This window comes from Sapajus apella, unplaced genomic scaffold (assembly GCF_009761245.1).
Source record: "Sapajus apella isolate SASKATOON/1434 unplaced genomic scaffold, GSC_monkey_1.0 scaffold114, whole genome shotgun sequence".
NCBI classification, from domain to species: Eukaryota; Metazoa; Chordata; class Mammalia; order Primates; family Cebidae; genus Sapajus; species Sapajus apella.
The window spans coordinates 1840066-1856913 of NW_022437054.1; the positions used below are offsets into that span (position 1 = coordinate 1840066).

A 16848-nucleotide genomic window follows, 5' to 3' on the forward strand; every position below is an offset into this window, starting at 1 on the left:
ATAGAGTTGTTTGTAATAATCTCTGATGGGAGTTTGTATTTCTCTGGGATTGATGGTGATATCCCCTTTATCATTTTTTATTCCATCTATTCTATTCTCCTCTCTTTTCTTTTTTATTAGTCTGGCTAGCGGTTTATCTATTTTGTTGATCTTTTCAAAAAGTGCCTGGATTTAATGATTTTTTGAAAGTTTTTTTTGTGTCTCAGTCTCCTTCAGTTCTGCTCTGATCTTAGTTATTTCTTGTCTTCTGCTAGCTTTTCAATTTGTTTGATCTTGCTTCTCTAGCTCTTTTAATTGTGACCATAGGGTGTCGATCTTAGATGTTTCCTTGGTTCTTACATGGGTGTTTAGTGCTGTAAATTTCCCCTTAGACACTGCTTTAAATGTGTCCCAGAGATTCTGGTATGTTGTGTCTTCATTCTTATTGGTTTCGAAGAACATTTTTATTTCTGCCTTCATTTCATTATTTATCCAGTAGTCATTCAGTCATTCAGAAGCAGGTTGTTCAGTTTCCATGTTATGGTGCTGTTTTGAGTGAGTTTCTTAATCCTGAGTTCTAATTTGATTGCACTGTGATCTGAGAGACTTGTTGTTATGATTTCCGTTCTTTTGCATTTGCTGAGGAGTGATTTACTTCCAATTATGTGGTCAATTTTAGAGTTAAGTGCAGTGTGGTGCTGAGAAGATTTTATATTCCGTGGATTTAGGGTGGAGGGTTTTGTAGGTTTATATTAGGTCTGCTTGGTCCAGATTTGAGTCAAGTCCTGGATATCCTTGTTAATTTTCTGTCTTGTTGATCTGTCTAATATTGACAGTGGCCTATTATTGTGTGGGAGTCTAAGTCTCTTTGTAGGTCATTAAGAATTTGCTTTATGTATCTGGGTGCTCCTATATTGGGTGCGTACATATTTAGGATCGTTAGCTCTTCTTGTTGCATTGATTCTTTTACCATTTTGTAATGCCCTTCTTTGTCTCTTTTGGTCTTTGTTGGTTTAAAGTCTGTTTTATCAGAGACTAGGATTGCAGCCCCTGCTTTTTCTTGCTCTCCATTTGCTTGGTAAATCTTCCTCCATCCCTTTGTTTTTAGTCTGTGTATGTCTTTGCACGTGAGATGGGTCTCCTGAATATAGCACACCAATGGGTCTTGACTTTTTTTTTTTTTTTTTTTTTTTTTTTTTTGAGACGGAGTTTCACTCATGTTACCCAGGCTGGAGTGCAATGGTGCGATCTCGGCTCACCGCAACCTCTGCCTCCTGGGTTCAGGCAATTCTCCTGCCTCAGCCTCCTGAGTAGCTGGGATTACAGGCACGCACCACCATGCCCAGCTAATTTTTTGTATTTTTTAGTAGAGACGGGGTTTCACCATGTTGACCAGGATGGTCTCGATCTCTTGACCTCATGATCCACCCGCCTCGGCCTCCCAAAGTGCTGGGATTACAGGCTTGAGCCACCGCGCCCGGCTGGGTCTTGACTTTTTATCCAACTTGCGAGTCTGTGTCTTTTGATTGGGGCATTTAGGCTGTTTACATTTAAGATAAATATTGTTATGTGTAGATTTGATCCTGCCATTTTTATATTAGCTGGTTGTTTTGCCCGTTAGTTGAAGCAGTTTCTTCATTGTGCCGACAGTCTTTACCATTTGGTACATTTTTGCAGTGGCTGGTACTGGTTGTTCCTTTCCATGTTTAGTCTTTCAGGAGCTCTTATAAGGCAGGTCTGGTGGTAACAAAATCTCTCAGCAATTGCTTGTCTATGAAGGATTTTATTTCTCCTTCACTTATGAAGCTTAGTCTGGCTGGATATGAAATTCTGGGTTGAAAGTTCTTTTCTTTAAGGATGTTGAATATTGGCTCCTACTCTCTTCTGGCTTATAGGGTTTCTGCTGAGAGATCTGTGAGTCTGATGGGCTTCCCTTTGTGGGTAATCTGACCTTTCTCTCTGTCTGCCCTTAGCATTTTTTCCTTCATTTCAACCCTGGAGAATCTGATGATTATGTGCCTTGGGATTGCTCTTCTTGAGGAATATCTTTGTAGTGTTTTCTGTATATTCTGAATTTTAATGTTGGCCTGCCTTGCTAGATTGGGGACGTTCTGCTGGATAATATCCTGAAGAGTGTTTTCCAGCTTGGATTCATTTTACCCATCACATTCAGGTACACCTATCAAACGTAGATTAGGTCTTTTCACATAATCCCATATTTCTTGGAGGGTTTGTTTATTTCTTTTCACTCTTTTTTTCTCTAATCTTGCCTTCTCGTTTTATTTCATTGAGTTGATCTTCAATCTCTGATATCCTTTCTTCTGCTTGATCAATATGGCTATTGAAACTTGTGTATGCTTCGTGAAGTTCTCATGTTGTGTTTTTCAGCTCCATGAAGTTGTTTATGTTCTTCTCTAAGCTGGTTATTCTAGTTAGCATTTCATCTAACCTTTTCTCAAGGTTCTTAGTTTCTTTGCATTGGGTTAGAACATGTTTCTTTAGCTCAGAGAAGCTTGTTATTATCTACCTTCTGAAGTCTTCTTCTGTCAGTTTGTCAAACTCATTCTCCATCCAGTTTTGTTCCCTTGCTGGTGAGGAGTTTTGATCCCTTGGAGGAGGAGAGGCGTTCTGGTTTTTGGTGATTTCATCATTTTTGCGCTGGTTTCTTCACATCTTCATGGATTTATCTACCTTTGGTCTTTGAAGTTTCTGACTTTCAGATGAGGTCTCTGAGTGGATGCCCTTTCTGTTGACGTTGAAGCTATTTCTTTCTGTTTTTTTAGTTTTCCTTCTAAGTCAGGCCGCTCTTCTGCAGGACTGCTGGAGGTCCACTCCAGACCCTGCTTGCCTGGGAATCACCCGCAGGGGCAAGGATTGCCACCTGTTCCCGCCTCTGGTAGCTTTGTCCCAGAAAGGTATCTGCCAGGTGTCAGCCAGAGCTTTCCTGTGTGAGGTGGCTCTTTGGATATACTGGGGTCAAGGAGCTGCTTGAGAAGGGAGGTGCCTTATCAGAGCTCAAGTGCTGTGTTGGGAGCTCCCTTGTTCCGTTCAGAGCTGCTGGGCAGGGACATTTAAGTTTGCTGCAGCAGAACTCACAACCACCTCTTTTCCCAGGTGCTCTGTCCCAGGAAAGTAGGGCTTTATTTATAAGTCCCTGATGGGCTGCTGCCTTTTTTCAGAGATGCCCTGCCCAGCAAGGAGGGAGTCTAGTCACAGTCTGCCTGCAGAGGCGTTGCTGAGCTGCTGCGGTCTCCGCCCAGCTGTTGTGTAAACTTCCTTTCGATTTTGTTTACACAGGTAAGGTTAGAACTGCCTTAGTAATGGCAGACGGCCTCAGTAATGGCAGACGCCCTTTCCCCCAGCAATCTTGACTGTCCTGGGTCAGGCTTAAACTACCGTGCTGGCTGCAAAAGTTTCAAGCCAGTGGGTTTCATTTCGCAGGCCTTTGTGGGAGTGGGACCTGCTGAGCCAGATCACTTGGCCCCCTGCCTTCAGCCCCCTTTTTTTTTTCAGGGGAATGGGTGGCTCTATCTCAGTCTTCCAGGTGCCAGCTAAAACGGCTGCCCAGATTTGTGCTGAAAACCCGCAGTGCTTGTCGACCTGGGGGAATCTCCTGGTCTATGGGCTGTAAACACCGTGGGAGAAGTGCGGTATCTGAACCAGAGTGCCAGAGTGGCCAAAAAAGTCCCCGATGGCCTCCGTTGGGTGGGAGGGGGGTCCTCTGGCTCATTGCACTTCCTGGGTGAGGCAGTGCCCCACCCTGCCTCAGTTTGCCCTCCTTGGGCTACACCCGCTGTCCAACCAGTCCCATTGAGATGAACGTGGTACCTCAGTTGGAAATGTGGAGATGGCTCGTGCTGCGTCGCTCTCACTGGGAACTGTGCCTCGGAGCTGTTCCTGTTCGGCCATCTTGGCCGGAAGTCCCCCAGCCCTGAATTTCCAATATACTTCAGCAGCATCCTCACTTGTCTCCAGTCTGTGGCCAGTTGGATAAAGCCCCCCACCAATGTGCTTCCTTCCAGAGGCTGCCCTGGCATGTCCCAGCCCAGTCCTTCCCGCCTGTGTCTGGGTGGCCCTGTGCGGCTCTCAGTTAGCATTTGGGCATCCCAGCCCTCCTGGGTAAGAGGTAGCTGCCAGCATGCCAGGCTTCCTGCGTGTGCCAGCACTTGGTTTGAGTGTTCACTGTGTTGGATTCAACACAGGCTGGCATTTTAACGTCACACGTTTTGAAATCGTTGTGGGGTTTTTGTTTGGCATTTCCTAATTATTTTTTCCCCATTTCAAATAAGCAGAAAAGATAGTGTTGAATGATACCTAGGTATTTTCATTTTAGCAGCTTTTTCCTAGTCTTACCTACACAGGTTCCGGTGAGTTCAGGAGTTTAACCTTCACGTCCACGACACGGCCCATCACTACCCTTCTCTGTCCAGGGATGCATATTTGCATCTTTCCTTCGACTTGTGAAGTGAACGGAGGGGAAATGTACAGTTTTAACTGAGTTTGGAGTGGCTTTCATCTGAGCAGCCCTGTGCTGGAGCATGCCTCTTCTTCTGTAAGCAGAGGGTCTGCTGTGTGGGGAAGTGGCTAAACCGCGTGCTTTGTCTTCCACTGCAGGCCGTGGCCACCCAGGAGCCCGATGCACAAGACAGGTGTGCGTGCAGGGACAGCGGTCCTGGAGATGAAGGCCTGGAGCTGCAGCCTGTGGACTCGGCTGTGCCCATGGCCATGACCCAGGCTGCCCTGCGGCCCTGGGCACCTTGCCCGGAGAACATGACCACTGCCCCGAACGGCCCCGGGCTAGGCCCTGCAGGCCCCTGTCCAGGCCCGGACCTGAAAGACCTCAAGATGGTGACCTCCACTGCATGTGGAAATGGAGTCTGTGGCTGCAGCCCTGGTGGTGACACGGATGCCCAGGAGGCCAAACTCAGCCCAGCCAAGCTTGTGCGCCTCTTTTCCACCAGTCGGAAGAAGACGAACGCCCACCCTGAGCGGCCCCACTCTGTGGTCCTGATGGGCAACTCCTCCGCGTGGAACACCCTTGCCTCCTTCCGGAAAATGGGATCCTTTAAGAAACTGAAGTCCTCAGTCCTGAAAGGAATTCAGAGCCGAGAGGGGTCAAATGCCTGTTCAAAGGGAGAGGCTTCAGAGCATGGCCTGGCAAAACTCATCGCAAATGGCACTGTCCCAGGAGCCCAGGCAAACAGGGAATCCCCCTTGGCACGAGGACCAGTGCGTGGCGCCCCCAGGGCAGCAGAGTGGGGCACATTGGATGGCTCCGACCCCGAGGACGCAGATGATGCCTTTCAGCGGAGCACGCACCGCTCCCGCAGCCTCCGCAGAGCCTACGGCCTGGGCCGCATCTGCCTGCTGGACATGCCCCAGAACCATGCCACACCCGCGACAGCCACTGGCCAGGCCTCCACCACATGCGAGATTCTCGTGAGGGACCCTGAGAACAACGCCATGGGCTGCAGGAAGAGCAAGAGCACCGACAACCTCGCCTTTCTGAAGAAGAGCTCCTTTAAGCGGAAGTCCACCTCCAATCTCGCAGACCTCAGGACAGCCCATGACACACAGGTGCCACAGAGGACCCTGAGCAGTTCCTCCGCTGACTCCCAAAGGCTCGGGTCAGGAAGAACCAAACGCTGGAGGAGCCCGATAAGGGCCAAGGACTTTGACAGAGTCTTCAAACTTGTGAGCAATGTGACCGAGGCTGCCTGGAGGAGGGAGAGTCCCAGGAGTGGGGCTCCATCCCCTGGTGAGGCCAGCCTGAGACTCCAGGCACACAGCCAGCTGCATGACGACTACTCACGCCGTGTGTCCAGGAACACCGAGCAGGACAGCAGGCGGGGTGTGGTGGTCACGCATGGCACCACTGCAGCCTGCTCCGTGGCCCGTGGTTTCGGCTCAGCCACCTCTAAGGGGCCCTGCCTAGACACCGACACTGCCGTATTTCCTCTTGAAGCCAGAAGTTCCTGGACAGCAGAAAGCTACGGTCCTTGTACTAGAAGCTCCTTGCCAAGCCCGATTGCCAAGGATGTGTTGAGGAAAGACTCTCATGACCCAGATGCTGGCAGCCAGTTGGCATTTGACCCCGGGCAGCCTCCCACCCCTCTACGGCCCACCACACCTAAGCCCCAAAGCCCTCAGAGCCCAGGGACAGGAAGTGCCAAGTGTCACAGCAATCACAGTGCCCTGTCCATGAGGTCAGAAGAAAGTGAAGGAAGGACAGAAGAGCCTGATCAGAGAGAGTCGGAGCCTGTGTCCTTGCAGGATTCCTTGGAAGCCACACACAGTGAGGAGGGCAAGGGCCTTCTGGTGAACATTGGTGGGGCAGCCGGCCCAGAAGAAAAGGAGGAGGAGGAGGTAAGGGCAGCAGCGAGGTCCCTCATGGGGGCCACCCTGCTGTGGGAATGGAGCTTGCACAGGGGCACTCTTGCCTCACCTGTAGGTTCCCTTGCTGCACAGGTATTGCCCTTGGTCCCTGACCTGTCAAGGTTGGTAGCCCTGCGCTGACCTTGTTGCCCTACGTTATTAGTGGGAATAGGAGTTGTCAAGTTGCTGTTTACCAAGTTCAGAAATAATATCTATCTCCTTTGAAATAAAGTGCCAATGTATGAGATTCATTGAGATGGCATTTGCCATACCATTCATTCAAAAGATGTTTATTGAACATGTACGAGGCACTAGATTCTGGGGGGGAGGTAAGTTGTAAACAAACTGTCGTCTGCTCCATGCAGCTGTTAGACGCACCGTTTTTATTACCCGGATCTTTCTTCTTTATATTGTAAGCTGTTTCTGTAACCTTTCTCACAAAGCACATATAAGTGAAATTCTTTCTGTTAAGAGACTATTACCTGTCGTATTGTCACAGGACCCTTTGGGTGTCACTTCACCAGCTAAAAACCTCTGAGGCTGGCAGTGCCTCTGCTTGTTTTGCTCGTGCCCATTGGGCTCGTTCCACCCACTCTGCCCAGCAGGCTGCATTTGGCTTGCACTGCCAGCCTAGATCCCATGCCTGCCAAGGGCAAGCCAGGGATGGAGCACCCAGGGGTGTGTGAGTGAGCGAGCATGGAGTCCAGCCACTGCACACCGCCAGCTGCTGCAGAGGGGCGGGCAGCTCCCGGTACCGGCACAGGTGCTGGCTTCATGCAAGGCTGCGGCTGGCTTCCGCTGCAGGCACCAGTGTGTGGAGAAGGGGAACGTGGTGACATATGAAAGCTGAGAGAACCACATAGCCCCAAAGAGGGTGTGTAGTATGTCACAGCCCTGGTTCAGGAAGCCCCAGGGTCTCGACTCCCAGAAGGGCCACAGCGCTTCTCTTTTTCTCATTGCCTCCGTCACGGTGACCAGGAGGGCGTGTTTCAGGGGGCATGTTTCATCCCATTTGTGTTATAGCTCTTTGAGTCTGACTGCAGCTCTTGGGCTGGCCCAGCCCCACCACTGCTTTCTGTTGCGTGTGGCAGCTGCCTGGCACTGGTGGAACGCAGGAGGGCTATACTGTTACAGCGTTGGTTGAGGGAATCCCAAGGTTTGGGCCCCCAGAAGGGTTGCCAGTCTTCACTCCTGCAGTCCTAGAGCATGTCACCACCTGTAGCTTGGTGAGCTGGCCAAGAATGTGTTACAACCCCTTCAGCTCCCACCTGCAGCTTGGTGAGCCACCCAGGAAAGTGTTACAGCTCCTTTTGCCTTCACCGTTTGGCAGGTTTCACGTTCTTGTCCCACATCCAGGAAGAATGAAGTTACATGAACACATGAAGGGTGAGCAAGGCTGAAAAGAGCTTTATTGGGTGCCTGAACAGCTCTCAGTAGAGAGAAAACCTGGAGTGGGTTGCTCCTCTGATGCGTGGCTGAGTCTGAGCTTTTATGGGCTTGGAATGGAGGAAGCGCATGCTGATTGGTCCATGGGCGGGCCTGGAAAAAGCACCACTTGATTAGTTGAAAGGCATCAAGGAAGTTCTTACTCCAGGTCACTGACTTCACTTGGAACTGGCATCTGGGCCCTAAGGCTTCAGGCCATCCCTGGCTTGAAGATGGGGTTTCACTGGGGACCCATCCACTCCCACCTAAGAACCTGTCTGTCTCCCACAACCATCACTAAGTCCGTTTAATTTCCTAGGAATGAATTAGGAACATGCAGTTTGGTACTTGTCAACCTTTGAATGATGCTTGTTCAAAGAGATTTTTATGATGGGTTATTGTACGTACTTTAGAGTAGATTGTAAGCACCTCACGAATTGACTTAGCTAATAGCTGTCAAGGTTACAACATTTTTTTTTTTTTACATTTTGTCAAACATCCAGACAACTGTATAATTTTCACTTTATAAAGCATTTAGTTACATAGCTGGAATACAGGGAAGTGCATTCGTGTGTATATATTGCAGATTATTTTTCACATACATTTCTAGATTGATGTGCAGGTATAGATTGGTGCTTGCCATAGAAAATAATCCCCTAGCAAATGCTCCTTTCCACCCATCCCTGGGGAGGACCTCAGTTTTGTCTTAACGCCTACAGGTGAATGATTGCACAGAAAGGTTTACAAACTCAGACACCAGGACAGCCTCTGCACTGTCCATGTTGACCTTTGCTGTACAGAGAGACCGGTTAGTAGAACCTTTGTAGAAAGACTTGGAAAGTAGGACTATTGCAGAGTACTTTCAGGAGATTGAGATTAGTCTTGAGGGCACCTGGGCAGCCAGAGAAGAGAGACTGCACACTCTCTGTGACCTGAGGTTCCCGTGGAGAGCTCACCACTTTCTTGCAGAGGTCTTGAATATTGACAGTCATCTGCTCGTTTGCGTATTTGAGCATGTGGAGCAGTGGTAAGGACACAGAACTAGTTGCCAGACTTAGGAAGGAGTTCAGTTCTGCCAGCTCTGGTGTGTGCAGCTGACCAAACTCTTCACTCATTCCTGGGTGAGATGAAGGGTAACATTCCTTCCACTAAACACCGTGCCTGCCCCACTCATAGTTTGGAACCTTCCCTCCCTAAAAAAGGGTTTGTATACTTCTGGAGAGTTCTTTATGTTAAAGATTGGACTTTATTTTCCACTTAACAAAATTATTTTTTTTTAAATCATTGAAATATTTTATTCCTGAGAACCTGTTAAGTGAATATATGTGAACTAGTGTTTAGTTATTTGCCAGGGTGATTTTGACCATTTTATGGTTTTATATGTATATTTGCTATTCTTAGTTATATAGAATTTAATTTCTACACACAAAAGATCTCCAAAGATAGAAAGCAGAACAATTATATTGAAATCCAGTTTATTAAAGATGCACATACGTTGATAATTCTACAGATTTGCCTCCAAATATTCAACACCTTTTTCAGTTGCATTTGTGTCTTCAAAATTCTTTTTTTTTTTTTTGAGACAGTGTCAGTCACCCCAGGCTGAAGTGCAGTGGTGTGATCTCAGCTTACTGCAACCTCCACCTACCGAGTTTAAGCAATTCTTATGTCCCAGCTTCCCAAGTAGCTGGGATTACAAGCATGTGCTAACATGCCTGGTTAATTTTTGTATTGTTTGTTGAGACAGGGTTTTGCCATGTTGGTCAAACCCATCTCAAACTCCTGGCCTCAAGGGATTTGCCTACCTCAGCCTCCCAAATGCTGGGATTATAGGTATGAGCCACCATGCCCGGCCTCAGAATTCTTATATAGTACATCAAGCTTCCTCTTGAACATTTATTTATTTATTTGCTTGTTTGTTTGCTTGTTTGAGACAGAGTTTCACTCACTCTCGCCCAGGCTGGAGTGCAGTGGTGCATCCCAGCTCAGTGCAACCTCCATCTCTCAGGTTCAAGCAATTCACCTGCCTCAGCCTCCTGAGTAGCTAGGATTATAGTCACCTGCTAACACACCCGGCTAAGTTTTGTGCATTTCTTGGAGTGATGGGGTTTTGTCCCTCCATATGTCAAAGGGAAAGTATAGCTATGGCTTTACCCAGTTTGCATCTTATATGTTGAGGATCTTTGGTGTTAGTTCCACAGAAGTGCTTGTGAAGTAGAACCTGAAATCTTTATTATTTTGGCTTCGAGAAACAAAATACAAACTAAAGGAAACAAAAATTTTGTGAAATGCAAGAATTCCAAACTTCATGACTTAAAAGCAGTTTTTGTCTATTTTATAGTATTAAAAAATTAAATTTCAGGCATTACTATAAGTCAGTATGCAGTTTTTTTATTCAGTGCATTAACAGTGTGGTTCTACTTACAGGATTAAAGCAAATTTAAACCTATTTTGTTGAATGTGTAAAGGTTGTAGTCAACATGTATTATGGTGTTATTTAAAATAAATATTATAATGTACTTTCAATAGGCAGAATAATTTTTACTTAGAATTTCTTATTTATATCATACTACCCTAAAAATGACAAAACAATCTTTGAACAATTCTAAGCAGTTTAACAAGATTGGGTATTGCTGTGAAAAAGAGCTGGGAAAATGTCCTCCCGTTTCAATTTACAAAGCACGCTGTACTCCTGCCACCTAGTGGTAAGCTTTGTTTTAAGAGCAGTGAGTCTGTTGAACAAGCCGGTAAGCTTGTGACCTGGTTTTAAGGTACAGGTTGCATTTACTGTTGACAGTGTTGCCTGTTGCGTTATGAAAGTATTGCGTGGGAGTTTGGAGCATTTATGCTGCTTCTCCTACCAGCTTACTAAGGAGAAACCCCCTCCTCAGTGAGTGGAAACCCACAGAGTCCGTGGTACATGTAGTGCTAAATATGCCGTGGAAGAAAACCCCTTTAAATGAGGACAGCCAACGGGACCCTTCTCCAGGGAGCTTTGGTAAGCTGCAGTCTCTTGGCACAAGTTTCTCATTTAGTTGGGACCCTGGTCCTGTTATTAAAAGATCCTTAAGCCGGGCGCGGTGGCTCAAGCCTGTAATCCCAGCACTGTGGGAGGCAGAGGCGGGTGGATCACGAGGTCAAGAGATCGAGACCATCCTGGTCAACATGGTGAAACCCCGTCTCTACTAAAACTACAAAAAATTAGCTGGGCATGGTGGTGCGTGCCTGTAATCCCAGCTACTCAGGAGGCTGAGGCAGGAGAATTGCCTGAACCCAGGAGGCGGAGGTTGCGGTGAGCCGAGATCGCGCCATTGCACTCCAGCCTGGGGAAAATGGGTGAAACTCCGTCTCAAAAAAAAAAAAAAAAAAAAGATCCTTGGCAACTGAGGCAAACTATTGAACTTCTCAAGGGTAGGATATGGAGTAACTTCATCTGCCTCTGGGGATGGTAAGAGCCAATGAAATTGTATGTTTTAAGCACTTAGCCTACCCTTTGACACTGACTGCCACTGTGCGGTCATCACTGTTTAGATGATTTTTCCATCCTAGACTGACGTGCCTTTTTAAGACAGGGACATTAAGGTCAGTTCTTTCCAGAACTCTTTTTCAATATAACACTGTATTATAGTCTTAAAGGGGATGGGGAAATTCTTCAGACAGTTAGTTTGAATCATGCTGCTTTAAAAAAAAGCCATGAGAGTTAAGTTCCAGCATAATCCAACATTTATATTTTCATTCAATTGTATACCCAACCATATTTGTTGAGCACCTATCAGATAAAAGAGTCAGTTAGGCATGACTCTGTAGGGAATGTGGGTGATGCCAAGGAGGTTGTACATGTGCCCACATACATTAAGTCATAGGAGAACTTGATGGATTAAATTCCACAAAAGCAAAATGCTATGGGTTTCAGAGGCTTGCAGTTCTCACCATGTACCGAATCAAGGAAAGCTTCATAAGGGTGACTAAATCTGTTTTGAAGAAGTGGGATTTCTCCAGGCGGTTATGGAGAGGATGGGGGCATTTCAGTGAGATACAGTAGGTTGGGCATGTATGCAGAGATTTTCTGGGATTGGAGAGAACTGGAAGTAATGTAATTTGGTTTGATATAGGGGAATAATCCAAGTTAAGATGAAATCATTAAGTCCATTATGTTCAGTGAAATAAGCCAGGCATAGAAAGATAAGTACCACATGTTCTTACTCATATATGGAAGCTTGAAAAGTAGATCTTGTCAAAAAAGAGAGTAAAATAGTGATTATGAGAGGCTGGGAAGGGCAGGGGGAAGGGACAGAAGAAACTGATTAACAGGCACAGAAGCACAGCAGGCTAGGAGGAGTGAGTCCTGGTTCTATAGCACTGTGGGGTGACTAGATTATCAGTAGTTTATTGTGTATTTCAGATCACTAGGAGAACAGATTTCTCAATGTTCTCAATACAAAGAAATGATAAATATTTGAGGTGACATGCTAATTACCCTGATTTGATTATTTCATATTATTTACATGTATTCAGATAAATGTCACATGGTACCCCATAAATATGTGCAATTATTACATGTGAATTAAAAATAGTAAGAAAAGCAAAAAGAATACCATAGGATTACAAAGGAAAAAGAATTTTTAAAAGATGAAATCATTAAGTCCAGGGCATGGACACTTTTGAATGCCAGAGTAGAGAACCTTTACTGTGCTTGATAAACACTGAGGCACCAGGGACGTTTATGAACAGAGACAAGTTAGTCTCAGAACTGTGTTTTGAAGAGATTGATCCCCTGTTGGTAGAGAAGAGGGCTGGAAAGAGAGGGGACCAGAGGGAAAGATAATGGAAGTTTATTGCCAAAGAGCTGAGAGTTGAGAAGGGCCTGACGTGGGAGGGTGGACATGGAATATGCAAGGAAGAAACAGGAGTGAATATTAATAAAACAGAAGTCAAACAGTGCAGAAGGAATCTCACCACTCAACACCTGCCATGTGAACAGAAGGGGTTGAAACGAAAATAAGCTGTGTGCACTCTTATTGGTGCAGAGTCTAGCTGGTGCCAGGAATGCGAGCAGGTCACTATGATGTAGTGGTGAGGGCTCCTCATGAGAGCGCACTAACTGCCACAGGAGCTGCAAAGGTGGAATTAAGCACTCTGGGTGGAAAGCGGCAGAATTGGGGAGGGACAGTGGAGTGGGGTCTTTAGTGCCCCGGGCAGCGGTTGCAGAAAGGCACTGGCCTTCCAGGCTGGCGGGAAGAGCATGGGGCAGGAAGGGGATGCCCACGCCTGAGCTCAGCTCTGCTGCTTCCTAGTTCTCGACCTTTTCTAAACCTCATTTTCCTCGCCTGTTAACTGTGGGTGGTAAGTGTCCTGACCACATAGGATTATTGTAAAGATTAGCTGAGGTGATGTGTAGGCTTAGCACGGGGCTTTGCATGTCCGTTTCTAGCAAAGGGATGCATCTGTTGTGCTCAGGGAGCTGCAGATGGCTCACAGAACTTCTGTACAGGGCAGCTGGCTGGAGAGGAGGGAGGAAGGTTAAGCAGTTAGGTCCAGACATCATTAGGAAGGGTCTTGCTTACACCTGTGAATTTGGACTTTACTCTGCAAGCGGTGGAAAGCCAGTGACATTGTCAGAGCGGGAATGCAGAGGGATATTCGTGGTTCAGGCTGATCAGACCAGCTCTGTAGAGAGGGCTAGGCAGGCAGTGGTCAAGGGGAGAGACAGTGTCCCTCAGCACACTCTAGTCCAGGGTTTTGAAATCTGTACTAAGCCTATGGAAATGAAGAGGAGGGGATGGATTCTAGAATTATTTAGCAGTCTACATTTTAAATTAGTGTTGGAATGTTTATGGGGAGAGAGAAGTCTGGGATGACTGTATATTGTGTTGGGATGGCACCCATCAAAAAAGCCACCAACACAGTGGACCAGGAGAAGCAAGACGGGGATTTTGTAACCCTACAATATCGGTAAAATAAAGCCTCCATCTAGCTTGTAGTACTGGAATAACATGGCAGGTGAACAGGGGCCACATACAGGCCCATTTTCAATTCGAATAAACAACCGTGGAGTTTTGTGATGGCGACAGATACTTCATATGTGGTGACAGCTCCAAGGGGCTGTTCTGCGTGATTTAATCCGAGGTGCAGCTCCAGGACACAATTGGACTCTTAGGTTCCTTAGGCATTACACTTTAGGTTGGCTCTAATTGCCAGCTGGGATGTGGGAACAGCTATTTTACAGCCACTGCTGGAACCAGAAAGATGATATGTAATTTATAGGAGTAAATGTAGCGATTCTAGAAGTCTGCCTAACGTTCTGTTAGCAGTTTCAATGAGGTCTAATTTGCGTAACATCAACTCATTGCGCGTAGATATGCAGTTTGATGATTTTTAAGAAATACAGACTGTGGGGCCACCAGCAGCGTCCAGCTAAAGAACACGTGGCTCCCCCCAGAAAGCTTCCCTTGCCTTGTATAGCCAGTCCCTGCTCCCACCCAAGAAAAGGCCACAGCTCATGGGCTTTGTGTCTACACATTTTATGAACCAAGCAATTCAGTGACTCTTACATGTTTGTGGAGTTCTGCAGCCATCACCACGCACTAATTTTAGCATGACTCCACCACCCCAGAAAGAAGCCTCGTGCCGTTTGCAGTGACTTTCTGTTCCCAGCCCCAGCCTCAGATCTGCTTTTTGTGTCTATGATTTTACTTTTCCTGACATTTCATAGAAATAGAATCCTGTAATATGTGGTCTTTTGTGACTGGCTTCTTTCGCTGAGCAAAACCTTGTTTTTAAGGTTTGTCTATGGAGCGTGATCAGTGTTTCCTTCCTTGTCAATGCTGTGTAATATTCTAGCGCCTGGCTGTCTGTATAGCACTTTGTTATCTGCTGATAGAGACGGGTCATTTCTGCCTTTTCGTTATTATGAGTAATGCTGCTGTTGTAAGTGAATACCTACATACAAGTCCTTGGGTGAAAATATGTTCCTTTCTCTTGGGTGGATACCTAGGGGTAGAATTGCTAGGTCCTGTGTCAACTCTGTGTTTAATTATTTGAGGAGCTGCTTTCACAATGGCTCTATCATTTTAGAGTCCCACTGCACTGTATAAGGGTTCCAGTTTCTCCTCATCCTTGCCACTGCTTGGTATTTTCAGTATTCAGAACTCTAGCTATTCCAGTGGGCGTAGAGTGGTATTTCATTTTGGCTTTAATTAGCATTTCCCTAATGACTAAGGATGTTGAAAATCATTTCATGTGCTTACTGGCTATTCACGTGATACGATTTGATGAAGTGCCTGTTCAGGTCTTTTGCTCATCATTTCATTGCATTCTTTGTCATCCTCTTACTGAGCAGCTAAGAGTTCTTTATATTTCCTGGCTGCCTGTTCTTTTTCAGATAATATGATTATTGAGGGTTCTCCAGAGGACAAGAACCAGTAGGATACATATGAAAATCGGCTGGTGCGATTAAGGCTAAGTACCAAGATCTGCCATCTGCAGCCTGGAGAAGTGGAAAACCAGATGTGCAGTTCAGTGTGAGGCTGGAAGCCTGAGAACAAGGTGGTTGAGGTGTAAGTCTTGGACTCTCGGGGCCCAAGAACCAGGAGCTTGGATGTTCCCGGGCAGGAGAAGGTAGATGCCTGCAAGGAGAGGAGGGGATTCCTGTTTGTCCCCTCAAGGGATTGTAGACGTTTACCCACATCCCTAAGGGCGAATCCTCTTTACCTCCTCTACTGATTAGTGATTCTAATGCCAGTCTTTTCTGGAAACACCCTCACAAATGCACCCAGAAATAATGCTTTACCAGCTTTCTGGGAATTTGCCCGGTCAAGTTTGCACGTGAGATTAATAGGAACTGCAAATATTTTCTTATAGTCTGGCTTGTCTTTTAAATTTTTTAGTATTTTTCTTTTTTGAGACTGGGTCTCACTCTTGCCCAGGCTGGGGTGCAATGGTGCAGTCACAGCTCACTGCAGCTGCAGCTTCCCAAGGTCAAGCCATCGTCCCGCCTCAGCACCGCCCCTATCCAGTAGCTGGGAGTACAGACACACAGCCATGCCTGGTTAATTGTATTTTCTGTAGAGACAGGATTTTGCCATGCTGCCCAGGCTGGTCTCGAACTCCTGAAAACAAGTGGTCTGCCTGCCTCGGCCTCCTGAACTGCTGCGATTACCGGAATAAGCCACCACTCTCAGCCCAATTTTAAAATATTTTTCAAAGAGTCAAAGTTCCTAGTTTTGATGAATATTCAGTTACCCAATTTTTGTACTTTTCTGTAGATCTAAGAGCTCTGATTACAAATTTTCTCCTATATTATCTCCTCGAAGTTTTATCATTTTAGCTCCTACATTTAGGTATATTCCCCATGTTTAGTTGTTTTCGTGTATAATACGAAGTTTCATTTTTTAAATATATGAACATCTGGTTATCCAGCCTCCATTTATTCAGCTGCCTATGGTTTTTGTACTACAGATATTTTAAGTTCCCGTATTCCTCTGGATTCTCATTCATTTTTTCTGACAAAAAAGCTCTAGAATTTGAGTCACAAAAATTACAATTAGAGTTGGAAAGATACTTTTTACATAAGATACTGTGTATGCTTTCAAAAAATATTTTTCTAATGAATTGAACATGTTGTTACAGGGACATCTGCCCCGCTATGACAGTTAGTGTTTTATGATATTTCCTAAATAGTATGCCTGGGGTAGACCATGTCTTTTCTTACAGGCGGCTTTTTAGTTGTGATATAAAGAGAATTAACATGTCTTCTATGAGTCATCTTTGTGCTACTTTATGTTCAGTTTCTCCTAGAATGCTTTTAGCTTATTTTGTTTGTTTTCCTTTTGCTGGAGAAAAATGCGAAAGAGAAAAAGGATCTCTTGCAGAAATACTAGAAATCATGGAAATTCAGATTATGAGTCTAAATGTGAAAGTGGCTTTTTATTTTAACAATTGAGTCATTTTCTAAGTCAGTTTTTTTAAAAAGAAGTTTCCATTTGCTCCGAAAAGGTTTATGTTCATTATTACCTAATTCTTTTTCAACGGAAAGTTTCAAAGTATTTCTGAATGGGTGCTTAACATTTG

At 45.8% G+C, this 16848-nt stretch overlaps 1 protein-coding gene across 2 annotated transcripts in view; it reads left to right on the top strand.

Moving 5' to 3' along the window:
• Positions 1–16848, top strand: part of SPATA13 (spermatogenesis associated 13) — a 165959-nt gene that overhangs the window by 58054 nt on the left and 91057 nt on the right. For both annotated transcript variants that reach the window (XM_032260075.1, XM_032260074.1), the window contains exon 2: positions 4594–6345. In XM_032260075.1, the coding sequence (XP_032115966.1) occupies positions 4699–6345 (1647 nt within the window). In that variant the 5' untranslated portion in view covers positions 4594–4698. The remainder of the gene's footprint in view (positions 1–4593; positions 6346–16848) is intronic.